At 51.9% G+C, this 19,074-nt stretch overlaps 1 protein-coding gene across 2 annotated transcripts in view; it reads right to left on the minus strand.

Annotated features, from left to right (window-relative positions):
* Positions 1-19,074, minus strand: part of Coro1c (coronin 1C) — a 74,119-nt gene that overhangs the window by 28,830 nt on the left and 26,215 nt on the right. For both annotated transcript variants that reach the window (XM_051161695.1, XM_051161694.1), the window contains one exon: positions 17,395-17,594. In XM_051161695.1, the coding sequence (XP_051017652.1) occupies positions 17,395-17,589 (195 nt within the window). In that variant the 5' untranslated portion in view covers positions 17,590-17,594. The remainder of the gene's footprint in view (positions 1-17,394; positions 17,595-19,074) is intronic.

The following is a 19,074-nucleotide window of genomic DNA, read 5'->3' on the forward strand; positions in this document are numbered from 1 at the left end:
CTGCCTTTGGATAAAGGATCCCTCTTTAAGCACCTAAAGTACAGCATAGGTCTCTAGTTATAGTGTCCTCCAGTCAGTCCCCAGAGAACACCTCAGTGGCTTCCACCAAGGTCTAAGCATGTTTTGCACCTGCCATCTTCAGCAGCAGTTATATGTGCTAAGTCACACTGCAGCCAAACTGTAAAAGGATACATTGTATACATCACACTGGTAACTCCACAGACATTATTAAGGGGGGTGCTACCCTGTGAAGATGGACCTGGGGCATGTTCGCCCTCATGTACCCTCAAAAACCAAGGCTTGTGCTGTGTGCCGTGTGGCTTATACGAGATCATGCAGAATAGAGCAAGTCCTCACACACTGCACGTGCTTCCCCCATCAGTCACATCAAATCATGCCAGAAGAACCAATGCGCAGCGACTGGCCCTTCTCAGAGTAGAAACTTGTACCATGCTAACTTTTTCCTGAGTACCTTTGCAAAGTTAGTAAGCTGCTCCAGTACAAAGCAGCACAGGGCGTCAGTCTAGATACTCCCTTGAGATGCTTAGACAGCTGCACGCTCCTTCCTAGGGTCTGCCCTGAAATTTACCACTAATTTGCATTAACTCTCTGTTTTTCTGCCTGTCTACTATGAATCCAGGCAGCTGCCTCACTTTCCCATCCTTTCTGACTCTGCAGCTGTTTCTCCGAGCCTCTGCACCACACTGGGTAAGGCCAGGGTGATGTGAGGGTCCAGAGAGCCGCAGGCTCAGGTCTCGTGATTCTAGGAAGAGGAAGAGCAGCTCAGTCTTTCCAAACGCTCGCAGCTTAAGGAAAAGTGAGGCCGTACCCACATTTCAGTAAGAGTTCCCCCTCAGGCTGGGGGCGACACGTGAGAATGCGAGGACTCCAGCAGCAAGAATGGAATCAAACACGTGCTCGGAAGCAGCGGGACGACTCAGCCAAGCATAAGGGCTCCATTCACATGTGCAGGGCTCAGGGAGGCAGCAAAGGGCATCTCCTGATGTGCCTTTTCTCCAGCTTCCTTTGTCTATTTATGTGAGGCCGTGTTCTGCTAGGACCTGTGAGCCTCAGCTGCTCCACAGGGAGGGGACACGGTGACTGCAGATGACAGAGGTGGACTTAGCTGTGGAGATGCAGACCATGTGTGACAGACACATGGAGGAAGTTCTAGAGTCGGGGTGCTCTAGAGTAAACCATCAGACTGAGTCATTCTGTGGTAAGGTAAGCCAGCAGCTAAGGCTGTCACGGGAGGCGTGGCCCTGGGAAGAAGCAGTGAAGTGACTATGCCACACAGGTGACCTGTGCGTCACAGGTATCTCCAGGGATGGGCTCACCAATGTTCTTTTTCTTTCCTTTTTCTGTGGTGCATGGTCTCTCTGTGTAGCCCTGGCTGTCCTGGACTCGCTTTGTAGACCAGGCTGGCCTCGAACTCACAGAGATGCCCTGCTTCTGCCTCCCAAGCGCTGGGATTAAAGGTGTGCACCACCACACCCATCCTTCAGCATTATTTTAAAGTTTATTATTGTGTGTATGTGCATGGTGGGGACCATGGTCATGCTACCTCACACGTGTGGCAGTCAGTGGGCAAGTCTGAAGAGTAGCTTCTATTCTCTCTACACGTATCCCAGGTTTAAACTTGCTGTGCAGCAATCACTTTGCCCAGGGAGCCATCTTGCTAGCCCAAGTACTAGATGTAATGGCTTTAATATAGGCCAGACTTAAGCCCACTGAGAGTGTGAGAGGAGGCACTATAAAACTATGAATATTTTACTTGAAGGAAAAAAAAAAAAGCTGAAAAGGTAACCTGTTCTTACTCAAATACACCACAATGGGATGCAGTTCCATGGTAGAGCCTGAACTCGGGGCTGGACACACAGGCACTCCCTGTAGCAGCACAACAAACCCCACACTAAGCCCCACCCCCAGCCCCAGCCCCTGGGCACGAGACCCAGACCTCACACCCCCACCCCCAACCCCTGGGCGGGAGACCCAGACCTCACACCCCCACCCCCAGCCCCTGGGCGGGAGACCCAGACCTCACACCCCCACCCCCAGCCCCTGGGCGGGAGACCCAGACCTCACACCTCCACCCCCAACCCCTGGGCGGGAGACCCAGACCTCACACCCCCACCCCCAACCCCTGGGCGGGAGACCCAGACCTCACACCCCCACCCCCAACCCCTGGGCGGGAGACCCAGACCTCACACCTCCACCCCCAGCCCCTGGGCGGGAGACCCAGACCTCACACCCCCACCCCCAGCCCCTGGGCGGGAGACCCAGACCTCACACCCCACCCCCAACCCCTGGGCGGGAGACCCAGACCTCACACCTCCACCCCCAGCCCCTGGGCGGGAGACCCAGACCTCACACCTCCACCCCCAGCCCCTGGGCGGGAGACCCAGACCTCACACCTCCACCCCCAGCCCCTGGGCGGGAGACCCAGACCTCACACCCCCACCCCCAGCCCCTGGGCGGGAGACCCAGACCTCACACCTCCACCCCCAGCCCCTGGGCGGGAGACCCAGACCTCACACCTCCACCCCCAGCCCCTGGGCGGGAGACCCAGACCTCACACCCCCACCCCCAACCCCTGGGCGGGAGACCCAGACCTCACACCTCCACCCCCAACCCCTGGGCGGGAGACCCAGACCTCACACCCCCAGCCCCAGCCCCTGGGCGGGAGACCCAGACCTCACACCCCCAGCCCCAGCCCCTGGGCACGAGACCCAGACCTCACACCTCCACCCCCAGCCCCTGGGCGGGAGACCCAGACCTCAGGAATTCTTTGCTATCCTTCCTTAATAAATGTATCCACTCTGCTTTCAAAACTATGAAGTAGCGTCTAAAAATGTATCTTTCCTTTTGGGGGGTGGGTTTTCGTCCATTGAGACAGGTCTCACTACTTAGGACAGGCTGGCTGGAGCAAGCTCCCAGTCCTGCTCGCCTGTCTGCTCCGAGGGTGCCAACCCTAACACTAAGGGCTGCCTAGGTGTCCCTTAAATGACGTGAGTGAAAACTCAGTGTCCTTGACCACCATGACTCCACAGACATGTTTGGGCTGAGAGCGAAGGTCAAGAACCCACGATGGGGGGAACAGAGTCAAAGCCAACTTTTCAGCTTAAAAGCAAAAGTCACAAGCACAAGAATTAGGGCTCTGCATGGAAGCCCGAGGGTACGTACCACCATTAAGGAGAGTGGGTGGCCGTCTAATCCGCCCTAGTGAGCAAGTGAAGATGCAGCCAGCAGGGCTCCAAAGTGGGATGGAAGACAGAACGCTACTGCTTTGGGGGCAGACTGCGGCAGGACAGTTTGCGTCTTGTGAACAAGCTAGAGGACCGGGGTACAGACCCAACTCAGTGGCCAGTGCCACTTACGCAGGACTCACGGTTCAGCCAGATGAACCGCACTCAGCACCCCTGACCGCCAGCAGACACGTGCCTCATCCCTCGCCTCCCAGCCCAGTCTTCCCTGGATCCTACACCCAACTGACAGAGACCTTCAAGCTGGAGAGAGCAGCTTGCTGCACGTGTAGATGACACTACAAAAATGTGCTTATTCCACGCTGTGTGGTTGTCGAGAACAACCCGCATGTACTCAGAACCCGTTCCTGGCCTGAGAAGCAGCAGCTCATGTGCCCAGCATGGACTCACAAGCTCCAGAAACCCAGGAAGGAGTTAACCATTCTCTGAGCTTGACTCGGTGGCTCTCACCACACACTTCCAGATCCCACCATTCTCCAAGCAGCTGTGCAGCCAATCAAAGCAGAGGAAGGAAATTACCCTGGCCAGCTGTCAGCCACGGAGCACTGATGGCCATATATGGTAAAAAGCGCTGTCAGAGCCTGTCAGGCCTGCAGGACGGCTGCTGGGGACACAGAGCTGTGAGGTGAGGGGATGCACAGAGGACAGGCCGCCTGCTCATCTCTGGACCCGTGGGGGAGGGTGGACACCATCATCTGCTGGGCATATTCTCAGTGAGGCACAGCTACTTGCAGTCATCAAAAATAGCCCGAGGGCACATTGTGAGCTTCCTTCTGCCAGCACTTTGTGCTTCATTGTTAACTCGGGGCAGGCAGAGCACCCCCACCCCCCACCCCCTTCCCTCCAGTGTGACTGAAAAACACAGGCACAGAGGAAAAAAGAAAGAGCCCTTCTGTGGCCCTTCATGTGGTAATGAGGCCTGGAGTGCGCATGTGGCTGGCACTGTTCTGCACCCGGTGCCCTCCCCTGAATCCCGGCCCCACCCCCGGCCTGCCAAGGCCCACACACTTCAGAATTTAGGTGCTAGGGCATCAGAAGGTCCTTCAGTGAGCAGTGAGCAGGGAAGTCACAACATACCAAGGAAGGCATGTAAGAAAAGCCTCTACCATTAACACCAAAAGCTGTGTGTGTCAAGCAGCCGCCTCCGTACAGTGCACAATCGGCATGGTTCTCTGTGGAAGTGAACACTGCCTGTCAGCACGGTCAGCAACACACAGCCATGCAGCCAGTGCAGATCTGGCAGGTGCTGCTGGCACAGTGGATCACACAGAAAAGCACCATGGGAGCCTGTTTTCCTTTGGAATCCTTCTGTGAAAGGAGGAACTTACCAGCTCAGCGCCTGGCACTTTCACTACCCCAAGGCATGACACACACCAAGACTGGAGCCTGGCACTTTCCTGGGCCAGCGGCATGAAGACCAACATGCCATCCTGTTAAGCTTGTTATCCAGGGAGACAATGCAAAGGAGGCTCAACTAGACTACACACAAGTCCCTAAGACAGATGGACGGACGGACGGACGGACGGACGGACAGGGACACACACACACACACACACACACACACACACACACACACCCCGGTCCTTCACACACTGTAATGTAACCTGCTTTGTGGTCTGAACTGTTCAGCTGCTGAGCTGGGTTCTTTAGTAGACTGAATCATTTGTACTTAAGTGTTCTGAGATACATGTTTAGAAAGGACAAAATTAAGATGGATGGCTTAAGTTTGATCGTACAGTATTTTTCATCCCCTGTAGGTTTAATTCTGCATGTGCTAGTCTTAGAAGTAAGAACACAAGTTAACAACTTGACAGGAATTCCCCTGTGGCTTGTGTTCCAGAGTACCGAGACAGACCTAAGCTACTGCCCTGGGTCTTGTAACTCAGTAAGGCTTGTGAGTGGAAATGTAGTGCCCAATCACATTCTGCTTTAAAGGTAAATACAAATAAGATTAAAACAAAACAAAAAACCACATGGAGAATTCAACAAAAGGCGTAGATATGGAAGTTCAAAATAACAAAAGGCCTGCAGCCTAAGACTGTCCCGTCCCAGACTCAAGTCTGAAGAACAGGGAGACATGATGGCCACACCAAGCGCAAAGGTGACACCCTCCAAACACAACTGGAGGACACACGGCGTCCCACTTCCGTCACTCACTCAAGCCTCACGCTGCCTCTCTGAGATGGCTGAGGGAAGACACCTGGCTGTGCAGCTGCTACCTGAGCATTCACTGTGGGTCTCGACAGGCTCTCAAGGAAAATGTCAACCCTACACACCGAAGTGAGCAAGAATGAAGTCAACAGATGTGTGCTCTTCGCACCAGGAAGCTGCCCTCAGCTTCCTCACTGGACACAACCCATCGGATCCACTTCCCAGCATGCCATTTCCCACATGCCAACAAAGCCAGCCTGCACTCTGAATTCTCAGTCTGGGAGAGGGTGTGGCCATTCCCTTTGTCCTTCTCACACTGTTCAATGACAGGGTTTCCCTCTAGCTCCTGAATGCACACACCCAGAGCCTGAAGCAAACAATCTCCCATGTGCCATCTTCCAGCCTCAGGTGGACTCATCAACCAGGGCGCAGGGCTTTATGCAGACCCAGGCTCGGCACTGGGCAGACCCCAGGCAGTTGTTATAAGAACTTTTAAAAGCAATTGCTCAGGCAAGACCCTCCTGCCCACAGGTGGAGCTGACAAAGCAATGGCCCTGCTGCTGACCACAACAAGCAATTTGTTCAACGCAGATGTCATTTTCTCAAGCGATGACACGAGCGTGTCCGACACGAAGAACCATGGCTTTGGTTAAAATCGCACCCTGGTGCTGTTCTCACCAGCAATTACCACTGTCACGTGGAAACCTAAGCTTGGTGGACCCTGGAGAGACAATCAAGATTGGTGCTGTGCATTACAGCCAGCTGGGGATTGTCTACCAAGGCCTTAATGCTGTCCCCGATGAGGAAGTGACTGGCACCCTGAGGGTGCCACAGGCCCTTGAAGCACATGAATGACTCTGTAGGAGGAGGAGTTCTCTGGGAGCACTGCGAGGCTCAGGGACAGCATGAATGACTCCGTAGTAGGAGGAGTTCTCTGGGAGCACTGCGAGGCTCAGGGACAGCTCTCTGCCTGACATGACCCTGCTGGCATGTGTGAAGAGCAGCACTGATGAGCTCGCACGCCTGTTGAGAGGCGCACACATCAGAGGAACCCCATACAGCGCGATCCCCGCAGGTACTGAAGAGTCCGTTCACTATGCTGAGCAGACTCAAGATGCTCCTCATCGCCATGAGCGCAAGCAGCTCTGTGGGCAGGGTGAAGCACGCCACTGGAAAGGCCAGTGGGACCTGGCTATGTGGTCACAGTTCAGGCTAAGACCCCCAGCTCCTTACGGTTCACCTTCTGAAAGGTGAAAAAGAAAGGCACCTGACTCTGGGATAAAACCCTTGGGTTTCAGAAAGGCTGGGCGCACATACAACAATCTGTGTGTGTTTTTTGAAGCGTATTGGATGGAAGGGAGCCCAAGTGCTGTATTTTGGTGGCAACATAAACAATAAACTGGTGACATGATGCCCAAGTGCTCCTGGCAGACTGGAGCGCACATCCTGGGCTGTGGCCCAAGATCGGAACCATGAATATGAAGGAGTACATTCAGACATGGTGTGGCTGCACATGGAGCTGATGAGTCGCAGCTGGTCTTGCAGGAATGGAAAAAGCAGAGGAAGAGGATCAAAGACCACTTTTCTTCAATGCTGAGTTCAGGAGCTTGTTCTGCACGAACCGGAACCCGACCTTTCCCTGAGGTGCAGGTCAAGCTTTACAGATCTACATGGTGTTTCTGAACTGTCTCCCCAGTTATGACATCTACCACACTCTGTACCCTAGGAGGCTTCCCCCACAGCACAACCATGGTCAGCCAGCCCTCTGCCCTCAGAAAACCCCTGCTGCACGAGACTAGGTCCAGTAAACTGTGTGTGGACGAAGGGTGAGGCATGTCACTGGGGAGACCAGTGGGACATGTTCAATGTGGCTATAAGAAAGCCATAAAAAGCCATGACCCCAACCAGGGCCCACTTGACAGGGTCAACTTTAAATGAGATAGATGACGGCCGATCTCTGAAACCTTGTGGAGATACCCAGGTTGAGACGGGGCTAGCCACCTGGAGTGTGGCCTTCCACACAGGCCCAAGGGCAGCCTTCCTGGGCAGACCAGTCCATTGGCAGCATGTGCATTCAGCAGGTTGAGACGGGGCTAGCCACTTGGAGTGTGGCCTTCCACACAGGCCCAAGGGCAGCCTTCCTGGGCAGACCAGTCCATTGGCAGCATGTGCATTCAGCAGGCCATGGTGGAAACTGTTCTCAGCAGTCTGTGAAGCATTTCCTGATTGTTCACAGGCCGACAACTTTGGGGCACAGTGATAAATGCAGTGCCTGGGCAGAAGGCAGAAGGTTTAGGAGACAGTTCAGCAGCCCCACACGGCAGCAAGGAGTAGAGAGGAGCCCCGCCAGCTGGCAGCTGCCAAACCCTTGTGAAGGCCCTGGGGCTTGCTCAGACTTTCCTGAGCTGCTCCAGGAGAACGCGGCCTCCTGGAAGGGCTTCCTGTGCCTGGCTGTGCCGGTGAAGGGGGGACAGGCAGGGTCCCTCTTACACGCGTGAGAAGAATGAGCTTTAGGGCCAAAGGGTCAATGCAGAGTAAAGCAGAGCGGAAGCAAAACCTCGGGCTCAGCCTGTGGCAAGCACAGGCCTGTGTGTGGGACAGGCAGCTAAGGCTTCAGAGGGACAACTGAGGGCCACATCTTCCTGTCCCCTCTGGGGAGAATACTTCACTATGTCCGCACCTGCAGCCTCTTTCAACATATCTGCTGTGCTCTCTGAGGGCCAGAGGAACGGCTGGAGCCCTGTGGAGTGGTGTCTCATGGCAGGTGCTGTCTAAGTGCCTCTGGCTGCACTCACTGTAAGCTTTTGCCCTGACCTAGCATGGGTTTTGGGGTTTTTTGTTTTTTACCTTTTTTTTTTTTTTCCTGATAGGGTCTCACCATGTACCTCAGGCTGGCCGCAGACTCAGTCCTCCTGCCTCAGTCTTCAGAGTCTCAAATGACAGGACGTTAGGGTGGGCATTAAACCCAGAGAACAGCAGGAACTGAGAGGAGACAGGCGTCCTCCTGCGAAGCGCAGGAGATAATGAGCTCGCTGTGCCCACTGCAGCACCAGGTGCCCTGTGAGGCTCAGGCTCCTCTGTTGTGTAAAGTCACCCTGGCAAAGGTGACCCTCCCGACCACCTCCTTCTATGCTGTACTATGATCACACTGGAGCCAAGGGTCTAGTCTTTTCCAGAACAGGGAGGGCATTTTGCTGTTTGCTCATGCCCAGTGTTTGGCAGCTGGACCCAATGCCGTCATGTGACCCCCAGCAGTGCTCAGCGGTGGGGCTCACGGCTCTGGAGGAGCAGATGGAGGACTGGGAGAGTTCTTGGTCCAGACTTGAGAGTGAGACAGCTGCATTTTAAATGCCTAGAGTGTGTGGCCTAAGCCTTGGGGGAGAAAAACATTTTCTGGTATGAATAATGATCTTTTTTCTTTTTGAGACAAGGTCTCTCTACATAGCCCCACCTGTCCTGAAACTTGATTTGTAGACCAGGCTAACAGCTAACCCACAGAGATCCTCCTGCCTCTGCCTCTCAAATGCTGGCATTAAAGGCGTGCGCCACCACACTCAGTATGAATGATGAATTTTACAACTTATCCCTGTGCAGGAGGGTCTCAGTCTTGGGGACACTAAACTCGGCAGTGCTGGCACCTGACATGGCAGAGGCCTGGCAGCCTGCAAACCCAAAGCCACGCTGTAGCAGCAAACAGCTGGGTTAACACCCTTGTAGGGAGGACAGGGCCAGCTTCCCATTTATTTTATTTATTTTTCATAATCTTTTCCACTTTGTTACTTGTCCGTGTCTACTTCAGCAAAGATGGGTTCTGACTTGTCGCTGTTGTGACTCTGCTGGGACGCGAGGCATCTCGTTCGTTGGTTCTGTTCTTTGTGTGCACACTAAGCACACTGCTGCAAGGGAAGCAGATCTGCTTCCTACAGTAAAGATTAGTTTCAATTTAAATGAAAGCATGTAATAAGCCAGCACTGGTCCAGGCAGAAAGCACGCGGGGCTGAAGATAGCTTGGCAGTAACAGGCACTTGCTGCTCTCCAGAGGACCAAGGCTCCGTTTCCAGGGTGCTGCAGCAAGAGCTGAGAGCTCACATCTTGAGATAGAGAGAGCCAACTGGGAAAGGCCTGGGCCTGACACCCACACCCAGTGACAAGCCACGCCTCCTCACCCTTCTCACATAGTTCCACTAACTGGGGATCAAGCATTCAAACACATGAGCCTATTGGACCCATTCTTGTTCAAACCACCATACTAAGGGTGACTTTGAACTCATGATTTTCCTACCTCAAGCCGCCAAATGCCAGGGTTATAGGTACGCATCACCATGCCCGGTCTATGTGGCTAGGAATCAAGCTCATGGCCTGTGCATGCTGGCCGATCATTGTACCAACTGAGTTACAACCCTAAAATTATGTTTTTAAACCACACTTAAATGTCATTTGAGCTTTAGGGGCCTGGGCTATCCAGTAAGACCCTATTTTTTTATTTTGTTTTTTTTTGGGGGGGGGGGGAAGGTTCGAGACAGGGTTTCTCTGTATAGCCTTGGCTGTCCTGGACTCCCTTTATAGACCAGGCTGGTCTCGAACTCACAGCGATCCACCTGCCTCTGCCTCCTGAGTGCTGGGTTTAAAGGTATGTACCATCACACCCGGCTAGGACCCTATTTATTTATTTTTTAAAATCATATCAACACATACACACATATAAATATAAATGCATTTCCATTCTCTACCTATAGCTGTTTAAGGTAAGAATGTTTGAAACTAGCAATGTGTGGCTCATCACGCTAGGCTAGGCTGTGTACAAGGCCCCAGCACTGCGTGGGGGTGGGGTAGGACAGACATCAGAAAGCCACTACTGCTGTGATGAAACGCCGCGACCAAAGCAGCGTGGGAAGGAAAGGGCTTATTTCAGCTTATACTTTCAGCAAGTAGTCCATCACCAAAGGAAGTCAGGGCAGGAACCTGGAGGCAGGAACTGATGCAGAGGCCATGGAGGGTGCTGCTTGCTGCCTTGCTCCCCATGGTCTGCTCAGCCTGCTTTCTTATAGAACCCAGGAACACCAGCCCAGGGATGGCCCCACCCGCAATGGGCTGGGCCCTCCCCATCAATCACTAATTGAGAAAGTGACCTACAGCCTGATCTTATGAAGTCATTTTCTCAATTGAGGCTCCTTCCTTTCCAGTGACTCTAGCTTGTGTCAAGCTGAGATAAAAGTAGCCAGCACAACTTTTATTAGTAACATCTGCAGTGTAAACAAACACTATATGTCAAAGACTATAGTCTGTGATGCCCATTTTACAGTTGCCACTTGCCTACCAAGTCCTCGATTGCTTAAGACATAGGCTCTTATGGCCAAGCCAGACAACCTGAGATCAGTGCTCAGGAGCAACCTATATATCTACATATAGTTATAGACAGATTTTTTAAAATAAATAAAAGTTACTGCACTTCTATCCTGAAGGAGCAAAGAGACAGTGGCACAAAGGTTAATGGAGCCCTGGCCACACCCATCCACTCATGTCCAACTTCACTCAAAGACTCAAAGGCCCTTTATGATCAGAATAGTGGGGGAGGGGTGGCGCACAAAGGGGGACAGGAGACTGCAGAGTGTATCCTCCATCCAAGTGAGCAGCCGGAGAGCATGCATGCACATTTCTAAGAGCACCCCTCCACCCTTACTTGTTTAAGGCAGGACTGGCAGGTTTTCTGAGGTCCAAAGTTCACGTGTGCCTACCAGGAGCTGCTGCTGCGCTTGCTGGAGTCCCTGTGGCTCACCGCAGGGAAGGAATGCTTGTTTCAGCTGCACATCACAAGCATGGCTGCTCCAGAGAGGACTGTACATGCCAACCCAGCAGACTGCTCAGGGGACTGAAACCTGAATGCTGGAGATGAGGCAGCGTGGGCACTTGTGGTAAGGGATAAAGCTATTCCTCATGCCAGGTCAAACCACAAGGACAGCTTGTATTCAGCTAGACTGCCTTGTCTTATTCACCCTCTGAAAGACTGAAGAACAGGAAGACACAGCAACCACACCTGCAGAGCCACAGCACAGCGGCGTGCCGTGGCGTGAGCAGTGCTGCAGAGGAGCCAGTCTCGTGTGGGCTGCTCTGAGGACCACGCCTTCGCTGAGAATGCTCCTTGCTCCTCAACTGACTACTGACAATCCACTTTTTCTAGTAAAACCACCCACACAAAAAACTCACAAATCACATGCTTAAAACATGTGTGAGCTGGTGCTTGTGTGTGAGCACAGGCATATATGTCGTTCAATATATTTGTCCCTGATACTATTTTCATTTGGGAACTTAAATCTTGAAGACAGAGATTGTCTAACTAATTTATATTCTCCCAGAACCTAATCACAAGACTACAAGCTTACAAAATGTGATTTACTGTGGGCAGACACTAGCTTTTAAACGGGAGACTCCGAGTGGCCGTGGTCCCTGTGATCAGGTGTGCACATTCAACAATGCATGCACAGAGCCTGGAGCCCGTGACAGGAGCTGACAACATGGCTGCTGGCTGGGGAGACGGCTCAGTGGACCATGTTCAACTCCCAGCATGTGCGCAGAGCCTCACTCCAGTTCCAAGGGACCAAACAACTGCTTCTGGCCCCTGCAGGCGTTGCACAAACATGCAGGCAGGCAAACACTCATACACATAAAAATAAATAATTTCTTTTGGCTTTTATTGTCGTTGTTATTGTTTCAAGACAGAGTTTCTCTGTGTAGACTTGGCTGTTATGGACTCACTTTGTAGACCAGAACTTAGAGACCCACCTATCTCTGCCTCCCTGAGTGCTGGGATTAAAGGAGTGTGCCATCATGCTAGGCTAAAAATAAATAATTTCTTAAGAATAAAATACAATGCTAGATAATATAATACCTAACAATGTGTAGCAATTTCAAGGATGATGCCTACAAGCTATGTGCGATGAAGAAATTCAATTAATTCTTGAGCATTTAGGCAAATAATTGTGGATTAAATTGATGGAGAATTGAGCCTAAAAACAGTTATCTTTTGAATGGGAGCATTGGAATATAACTGTTAGAGGATATCAAGTGTAATTTACCTTCTATTAAGTATACAAATGCAACGAGGAGCTACCATTGACTGAAAGGCTCTGCCCATATGATAACAGAAAAGTGAATGTATGGTTGAAAACACGTTTTCTTTCTTCCAAAGTTTGGAATGTGTGTTTGGCATTGGTAATAATAAATATTTTAAAATTAAAAAAAAAAAAAAAAAAAAAGAATAAAATACAAGCCCTCAGGAGGCAGAGGCAGGCAGATAACTGTGAGTTCGAGGCCAGCCTGGTCTACGGAGTGAGTCCAGGACAGCCAAGGCTACACAGAGAGACCCTGTCTTGAAAAACCAAAAAAAAAAAAAAAAAAAAAAAAAAAAAAAAAAAAAGAGCCACAGTGAGCTCAGTTCTCATTTAGAGGTAGCACAGCTGGAGCAGGACAGACAGTCAGAGCTCACCAAGAGCTCAAGTCCTTGCACCTTTCCTTTTTCTTCTCTCTCTCTCTCTCTCTCTCTCTGTCTCCTTCTTCTTCCCAAGACTGAGTTTCTCTGTGGAGCCTTGGCTGTCCTGGACTCACTTTATAGACCAGGCTGGCCTCGAACTCACAGAGATGTGCCTGCCTCTGCCTCCCAAGTGCTGGGATTAAAGACGTGCACCACTGCGGGGGGTGGAGTTAGGGGGGGTGATTGGACATTGTTGGTGCTGAGAGAGGAGCTCACCATGTAGTCTTGGCTGGCTTGGAACTCACTATGTAGGCTGCCTTCTGAGTGCTAGGATTAAGGGTGTACCCCACCATACATGGCCAGTAGTAGCAATCTGATAAGATACTTCTGGTTCTGACCACAAGGCTGGGGGTGGGGGTACAGGGTGGCAGGGTGGCAGCTTGGTGACAGAAGACGAGAACGAGTCGGGCTTGAAGTTCTGTCCTCCCCTGCAGGGCGGAAAGCTGAGGGCAGGAGCCGAGCGTACAAACAGCGAGGTGTCACATGTGATGGTCAAACGACAACGAAGACGCACATAACAATCAAGAATCAACAACGTGAAGTCCACAAGCCTCACTCAAACACCATGGCTACATCACAAATTACAGGGAACGCATTTCGTGCCAACACGGGGCACGGTGCTATGTCCTACAGACAGTGATGCCCCAGTGGCCAGGTCACACCTCAGGAAGAACAAAACATCAGTGTCAGCTGGCATGGGCTTATGCCAGGCCTTGCCAGCACAGCACAGGCCTGACCACCCCCTCACCTGCTGGGTGGGGCCCTGGCATCTGTGCCTCAGAGTTACACACCAGACCAAGAAGGAGAAAGCAGCATTTGCTTTACGTGTTCTGGATACGGAACCACTCGGAGCCTGCCTCAGAGCAGACAGTCACAGAAGAAGAGACGCAGTGAGGGCACAGAGGATGGCCAGAGCTGAAAGCCACTTTATATACAGCTCCTTTACACTACAGAAAGGGGGACAGGGGACAGCATGGCAGATCCACATCCCACTACAGGGTGACTCCGCCACGACTCAACGTCACAGCTTTTCTACTCTCAGCCTTCATTTCTTCCTCAAAGCCACTCATTCTGACACAAAGAATTAACTGTACACTTGAGTGCCTGAGAAGCACCCAGAGGCCCTGTGAGCCTACTGAGGAAAGGAGCCAGTAACACCACGGGCTCCTCTACCTCCAAATGCTGTCACTAAGATTACACCAACATCAGGGCAAGGCCACACAGACTGTATCACAGCGCCATTCGATTCAAGTGTAACAGGGAGGGAGTTGGAGGGAAGGTGTGTGTGTGTCACACATGTGGAGGTGTCTTCTATTGTTCTCCACCACCCTTCTTCCTCTTCTTCCTCCTCCTCCTCCTCCTTCTTCTTCTTTTTTGGGAGGTGTGTCTCTCAGTGAATCTGGCAGCCATCGAGCCCCTGGGCTCCTCTTGCCCTGCTCCCTGCCATACATCACCAAGCCTGGCTTGTCACATGATGTTGGAGACCTGAACTCAGCTCTGTTGGAGGATGTTTTGATGCACCGTGTATTCAGATGCTGATTTCTGTGCCCCAAGATCTGGTTAGACTCCAGACATGGGCACTGTCAATTCTATGAAGGATCTCCTATACCAGTGTTGTGTAAACACTGCTTCCCAAATATCTGTGATTGGTTAATAAAGAAGCGGATTTAGCCAGTAACTAGACAGCAGAAGGCAGGACTTCCATTCCCAGTCTGAGGGGCAGGGGCAGGTGGGGGTTGTCAGGTAAACAGAGAGAGGAGAGGAAGAAGCGGCCATGAGGAGTTCACTACAAGACAGAGTTACAGCAGAAGGCCAAGGTGAGACTGAGATGAGAAGTCAAAGGGCAGGTGGCTGGGAGGCAGCCAGACTAGCACACCTGGGTTAGAACAGATGACCATCTGCCTGTAGAGTAAATCTGCTAGGGCTGTGCTGGGAGCTGGGGCGGGTATTGGAAAAGGCCCCTACTAATACATAATTCAACCCTGCCCACCATGCCTTCTCCCCAGCCAATGCACAGCCGTGTTCCACGGACTCGCTCTGCTCTCATTCCTGTAAGGCCCGCATCACCAGGCTGGTCCCCTGCCAGCGCTGTGAGGCTCAGAGTCAGCCGTGGGTTGCAGAAGCAAAGATGGACTCCCGGCCTTTTGTGGATGTGGAAGCTGAAGGGACTGTCTGAACTCAGTGGAAGGTCAGCCATTCAGGGTTTATTTTGGGCTTCTTAATTGGCTTGTTCCATTTCTTTGATGAAAAGAATGTCTTGAATTTGTCCCTCGGTTTATAAAAAGAAAACTGCTTTAACTCCAAACAGACCATGAGTGTTTGACCTGGCTGACAGGCTGTGGCTGTCCTCTCAGCTGGCCGCCCTGAGCCCTAGAAACAGAAAGTCAAGTTCCTAGTAAAGGAATGCACAGGCAGGGAGACAGCTCAGTGGCTACAAGCGTGACCGGAGGACCTAAGTTCTAGTCCCTGCACTTGTACCAGGTGGCTCACAACTATCTGTAGCTCCAGCTTTAGGGGATCCAATGCCTCCAAGTGCACATGTGTGCTCATGAGCACACACACATATGTACACACACACACACCTCTATACATAATTAAAAATAATAAAAAAAGTCCTTGAAGGAACATACTAAATAGATGTGTGGGCTAAACGCAACTGACACTCAGTTTAAAGCAGTTTAAAGGCAGGTTATGTTACAATGGTATGGCATCAGTCAAGAGAAACAAAAGTATCTAAGTAGAAAAGCTCATTATTAATGGCAAGATTCCTGTGGACCAATTGGAAGCTACACTGGAAACAAAGAGGCTTCCTACCCTGGGCGCCCATCTTGCTAATTCTTTCTAGACTGGCTCAGTGTGCAATCATCAGTCTAGCCAGGGAAGTCAAACACAGATGTTAAAACAGAACAAGCCAGTCATCAACACCTGAGAGGGAATGGCAGGAACCGGAAGCTGCCCCTGGAAGTTGCCCCCAGGATGTGGAGCAGTGCTCTTGACAGCAAGTTGACTTGATGACGGTGCCTACTTCCAGAGCCTGAGATCCACCCTGAGACCTGCTCTAGTTCACATGGCTTAGAAGTAGACATGGGGGCGGGGAAATCCATGAAAGGCAAAGTTAGGAAAGGACTGGTGAGGGCACACTGAGGGTGCATACAGAGCCACTCAGTCAGGGCCTTTCGTTTCTACCACTTGTTAAACAGTTCAAATCCCATGCTGCAACTCATTACCCAGAGTTGGGATAAATCTTGAATTTTGTGTTCTGTCTGTGTGGACTCCTGAGCTAAGACCATCCCTTGGACACTTTCTTGAGTGCATCCTCCATTTACAACTCGGAATTCAGGGGCGGGGGGCATGACATGACACAGGACACACTAGCAGCCTGAAGAGATGGCTCAGTGCACTTACTTGCCCTTGCCAAGGACCTGAGTTCAGTTCTCAAAACCCACATGAGGCAACTTGGAAACCAGGCGGCCCAGGCTGGCCTCGAACTCGTGATCCTCCTGCTTCCGACTCCTTCAGCAAAACCACAACCACAACCGACATAGGGCTACCTCAATACCCAAAAAATGCTCCACCACACAACAAGGATATATGCACAACTATGTTCATAGCAGCCTTATTCGTAAAGGCCAGAATCTGGAAAAAAACCTAGATGTCTCTCAGTCAAAGAATGGGTAAAGAAACTGTGGTACATTTACACTATGGAATACTACTCAGCTATTAAACACAAGGAAATGTTGAAATTTGCAGGCAAGTGGATGGAACTAGAAATGATCATCCTGAGTGAGTTAACTCAGACCCAGAAAGATACACATGGTATAAACTCACATATAATTGGACACTAGCCCAACAGGGATGTCATCTGAGAGTCTTCATTTAGCGGGGGATTGAGACAGATGCTGGGACTTCCTACTGGGACTCCAGGTGAAAGAGATATGGGAGAATGGGGAAATGGAAGGGCCCAGAGGGTCCTGGAATCCTACAAGAAGACCATCAAGGCTGACCGATCTGGACCCAGGGGGACCTGCATAAACTGCTGTACCAAGCAAGGACAATGCATGCAGTAAACCTAGAACCCCTATCCAGATCTAGCCAATGGACAGCACATTCTCTACAGTTGTGTGGAGAGTGGAGACTGACTCTGACATGAACTCTAGTGCCCCCTATTTGACCACTTCCCCTTGGTGGGGCACTCAGAGGAAGAGTAAGCAGGCTACCAGGATGAGACCTGACAGGCTGTGATGATATGGTGGGGGAGGCAGTCCCCTTCTGTCACAGACCTAGGGGAGGGGAATAGGATGAAAGAGGGAGGGAGGGGGGAACAGGAAGATACAAGTGAGGGGATAACAACTGAGATGTAATAGGAATACATTATTTAAATTTTAAAATTTTTTAAAAAAAAGAAACCAGGTGGCCATATCTCAGCTCCAGAACAGGGTGTCACTCACTCACCTTGTGCAGAGGGAGCACCAGGAAGGCTCCTCCCCCACTCGCTTCTATAATGATGGCCACGAATCTGGGGTTAACAGCACAAAAGGAACTGTCCCAGGTCACTCGGGAGACTCGGATGTCATCATAGCACTGGTCGTTTTTCACAGCCTGTCCAAAGACATGCCGGAACTTGCTCTGTCGTACCACTCGCCGCATTGTGTCTGCAAGAAGAGAGCAGAGAGACATGTGTGAGAACCATGTGCTGTCAAAGCTGCACTGCCACAACAGGCAAGCCAGAAAACAGACCGCCTCGGCACTCTGCCTGCTCTCCTCAAGCAGAGATTGCAAACCTCAGATCCCTCTGCAGTGAGAACAAGGCAAGCACTGCAAACAACAGCCAGAGGCAGGCTTTCATCTCAAGAGAAAGACTGGAACAGAGCGTGAAGGAAAACCTGCCTTTCAGGGTAGGCGGGAAACTCACTCTGCCCTTCCGATTTTGGACACAGGGAAATACCAAAGTGTAGGTACCGTGTGGGTGTGAAGCTGAAGGGAGCCCCAGACAAGAGGATCTGCTGGCTTTCTCCTCAGCCTGCCAGGGTCATTTTCCAGTTCCTTAGCACCTTCCTCTCCCTGGCATCTGCATTCCTGTCTGAGCACTGTGCTGGCTCCCCAGAGTGACTCCACAGGACCAATTATGCAGACTTAGAGAGAGGCAGCTGCCTGCCTCCAAGCGCCTGCCACTACCCTCCCGAAACAGCCCGGCACAGCGATCCAGGTCAGCTGCTGGCTGCGCAGCACCCCAGTGAGGAACGGGAGGCTGGCCTTAGGTGGCCACAGAAGCCGAGTCGGGTCCTAGGAAAGGGAGCCCTAAGTAAATGGGAGGTGGTTGGTTAAGGCACCTTATGATGACAGTGCGTCTGGCAGTCCCATTCTGCAGCCAGAGTTAAGAGCCACATCCTGGGCTCCAAGGCACGGCAAGCGAAGCCTGAATGGTATGGCGGTGGCAGCTGGACAGAAGGAAGGGAACAGGCTGGCGTGGTGGAGAAAGACCAGGGTGGGGGCTTGGTCCAGATCGTTCAACCTCTCGCAGAGTAAGCTGGGCATGGGGAACGTGGTGACAGCTAGCTGGGGTCCTGGAACCTCTCGGGGCTGCCAGATGGAGGTGAACACGGGAGGCTTTGCGTTTCAGGCCCCGCCCTGCACACCTCAGGCTTCGTAGCCGGCTGCCTCTCTACTGCACTCTGCTCAAGAAGGCAAGTGCCACGCGGATATGGCTAAGTGGAACCGGCACGTGGCCAAATGCTGACAAATTCCCTGACAACCATATCGCTGTGAACAGAAGAGGCCAGCACCTGTGCATCTGTGCCAAGTGGGACATGTGGTGGGCGATGCTGCTTCTTCCCTCTAGTTCCTCCTCACGGCCCTGGACCCACGCTAGACATAGAGAAAGCAGCGTCTGTCCGTGCCAGAGCCACCTTCTATCTTTGCAAGGCTTGTGTACAAGTGTCCTCTGCGCACTGCTGGGACATGTAACACGGCGGGGGCAAAAGCCCAGTGGCAGCCCCTATGCCCATGTTCTATAGCCCGGCTGCTGCTGACCTTCCTCGCTGACTTCTGGGACTGCACACTTTGAATGCTTGGTACGAGATACTAAGGTCCTTCACTGTGAAACAGAGTTCTTCAGGCGTGAGACGGCTCAGA

The sequence above is a fragment of the Acomys russatus genome, chromosome 19 (genome assembly GCF_903995435.1).
Source record: "Acomys russatus chromosome 19, mAcoRus1.1, whole genome shotgun sequence".
Classification (NCBI taxonomy): Eukaryota; Metazoa; Chordata; class Mammalia; order Rodentia; family Muridae; genus Acomys; species Acomys russatus.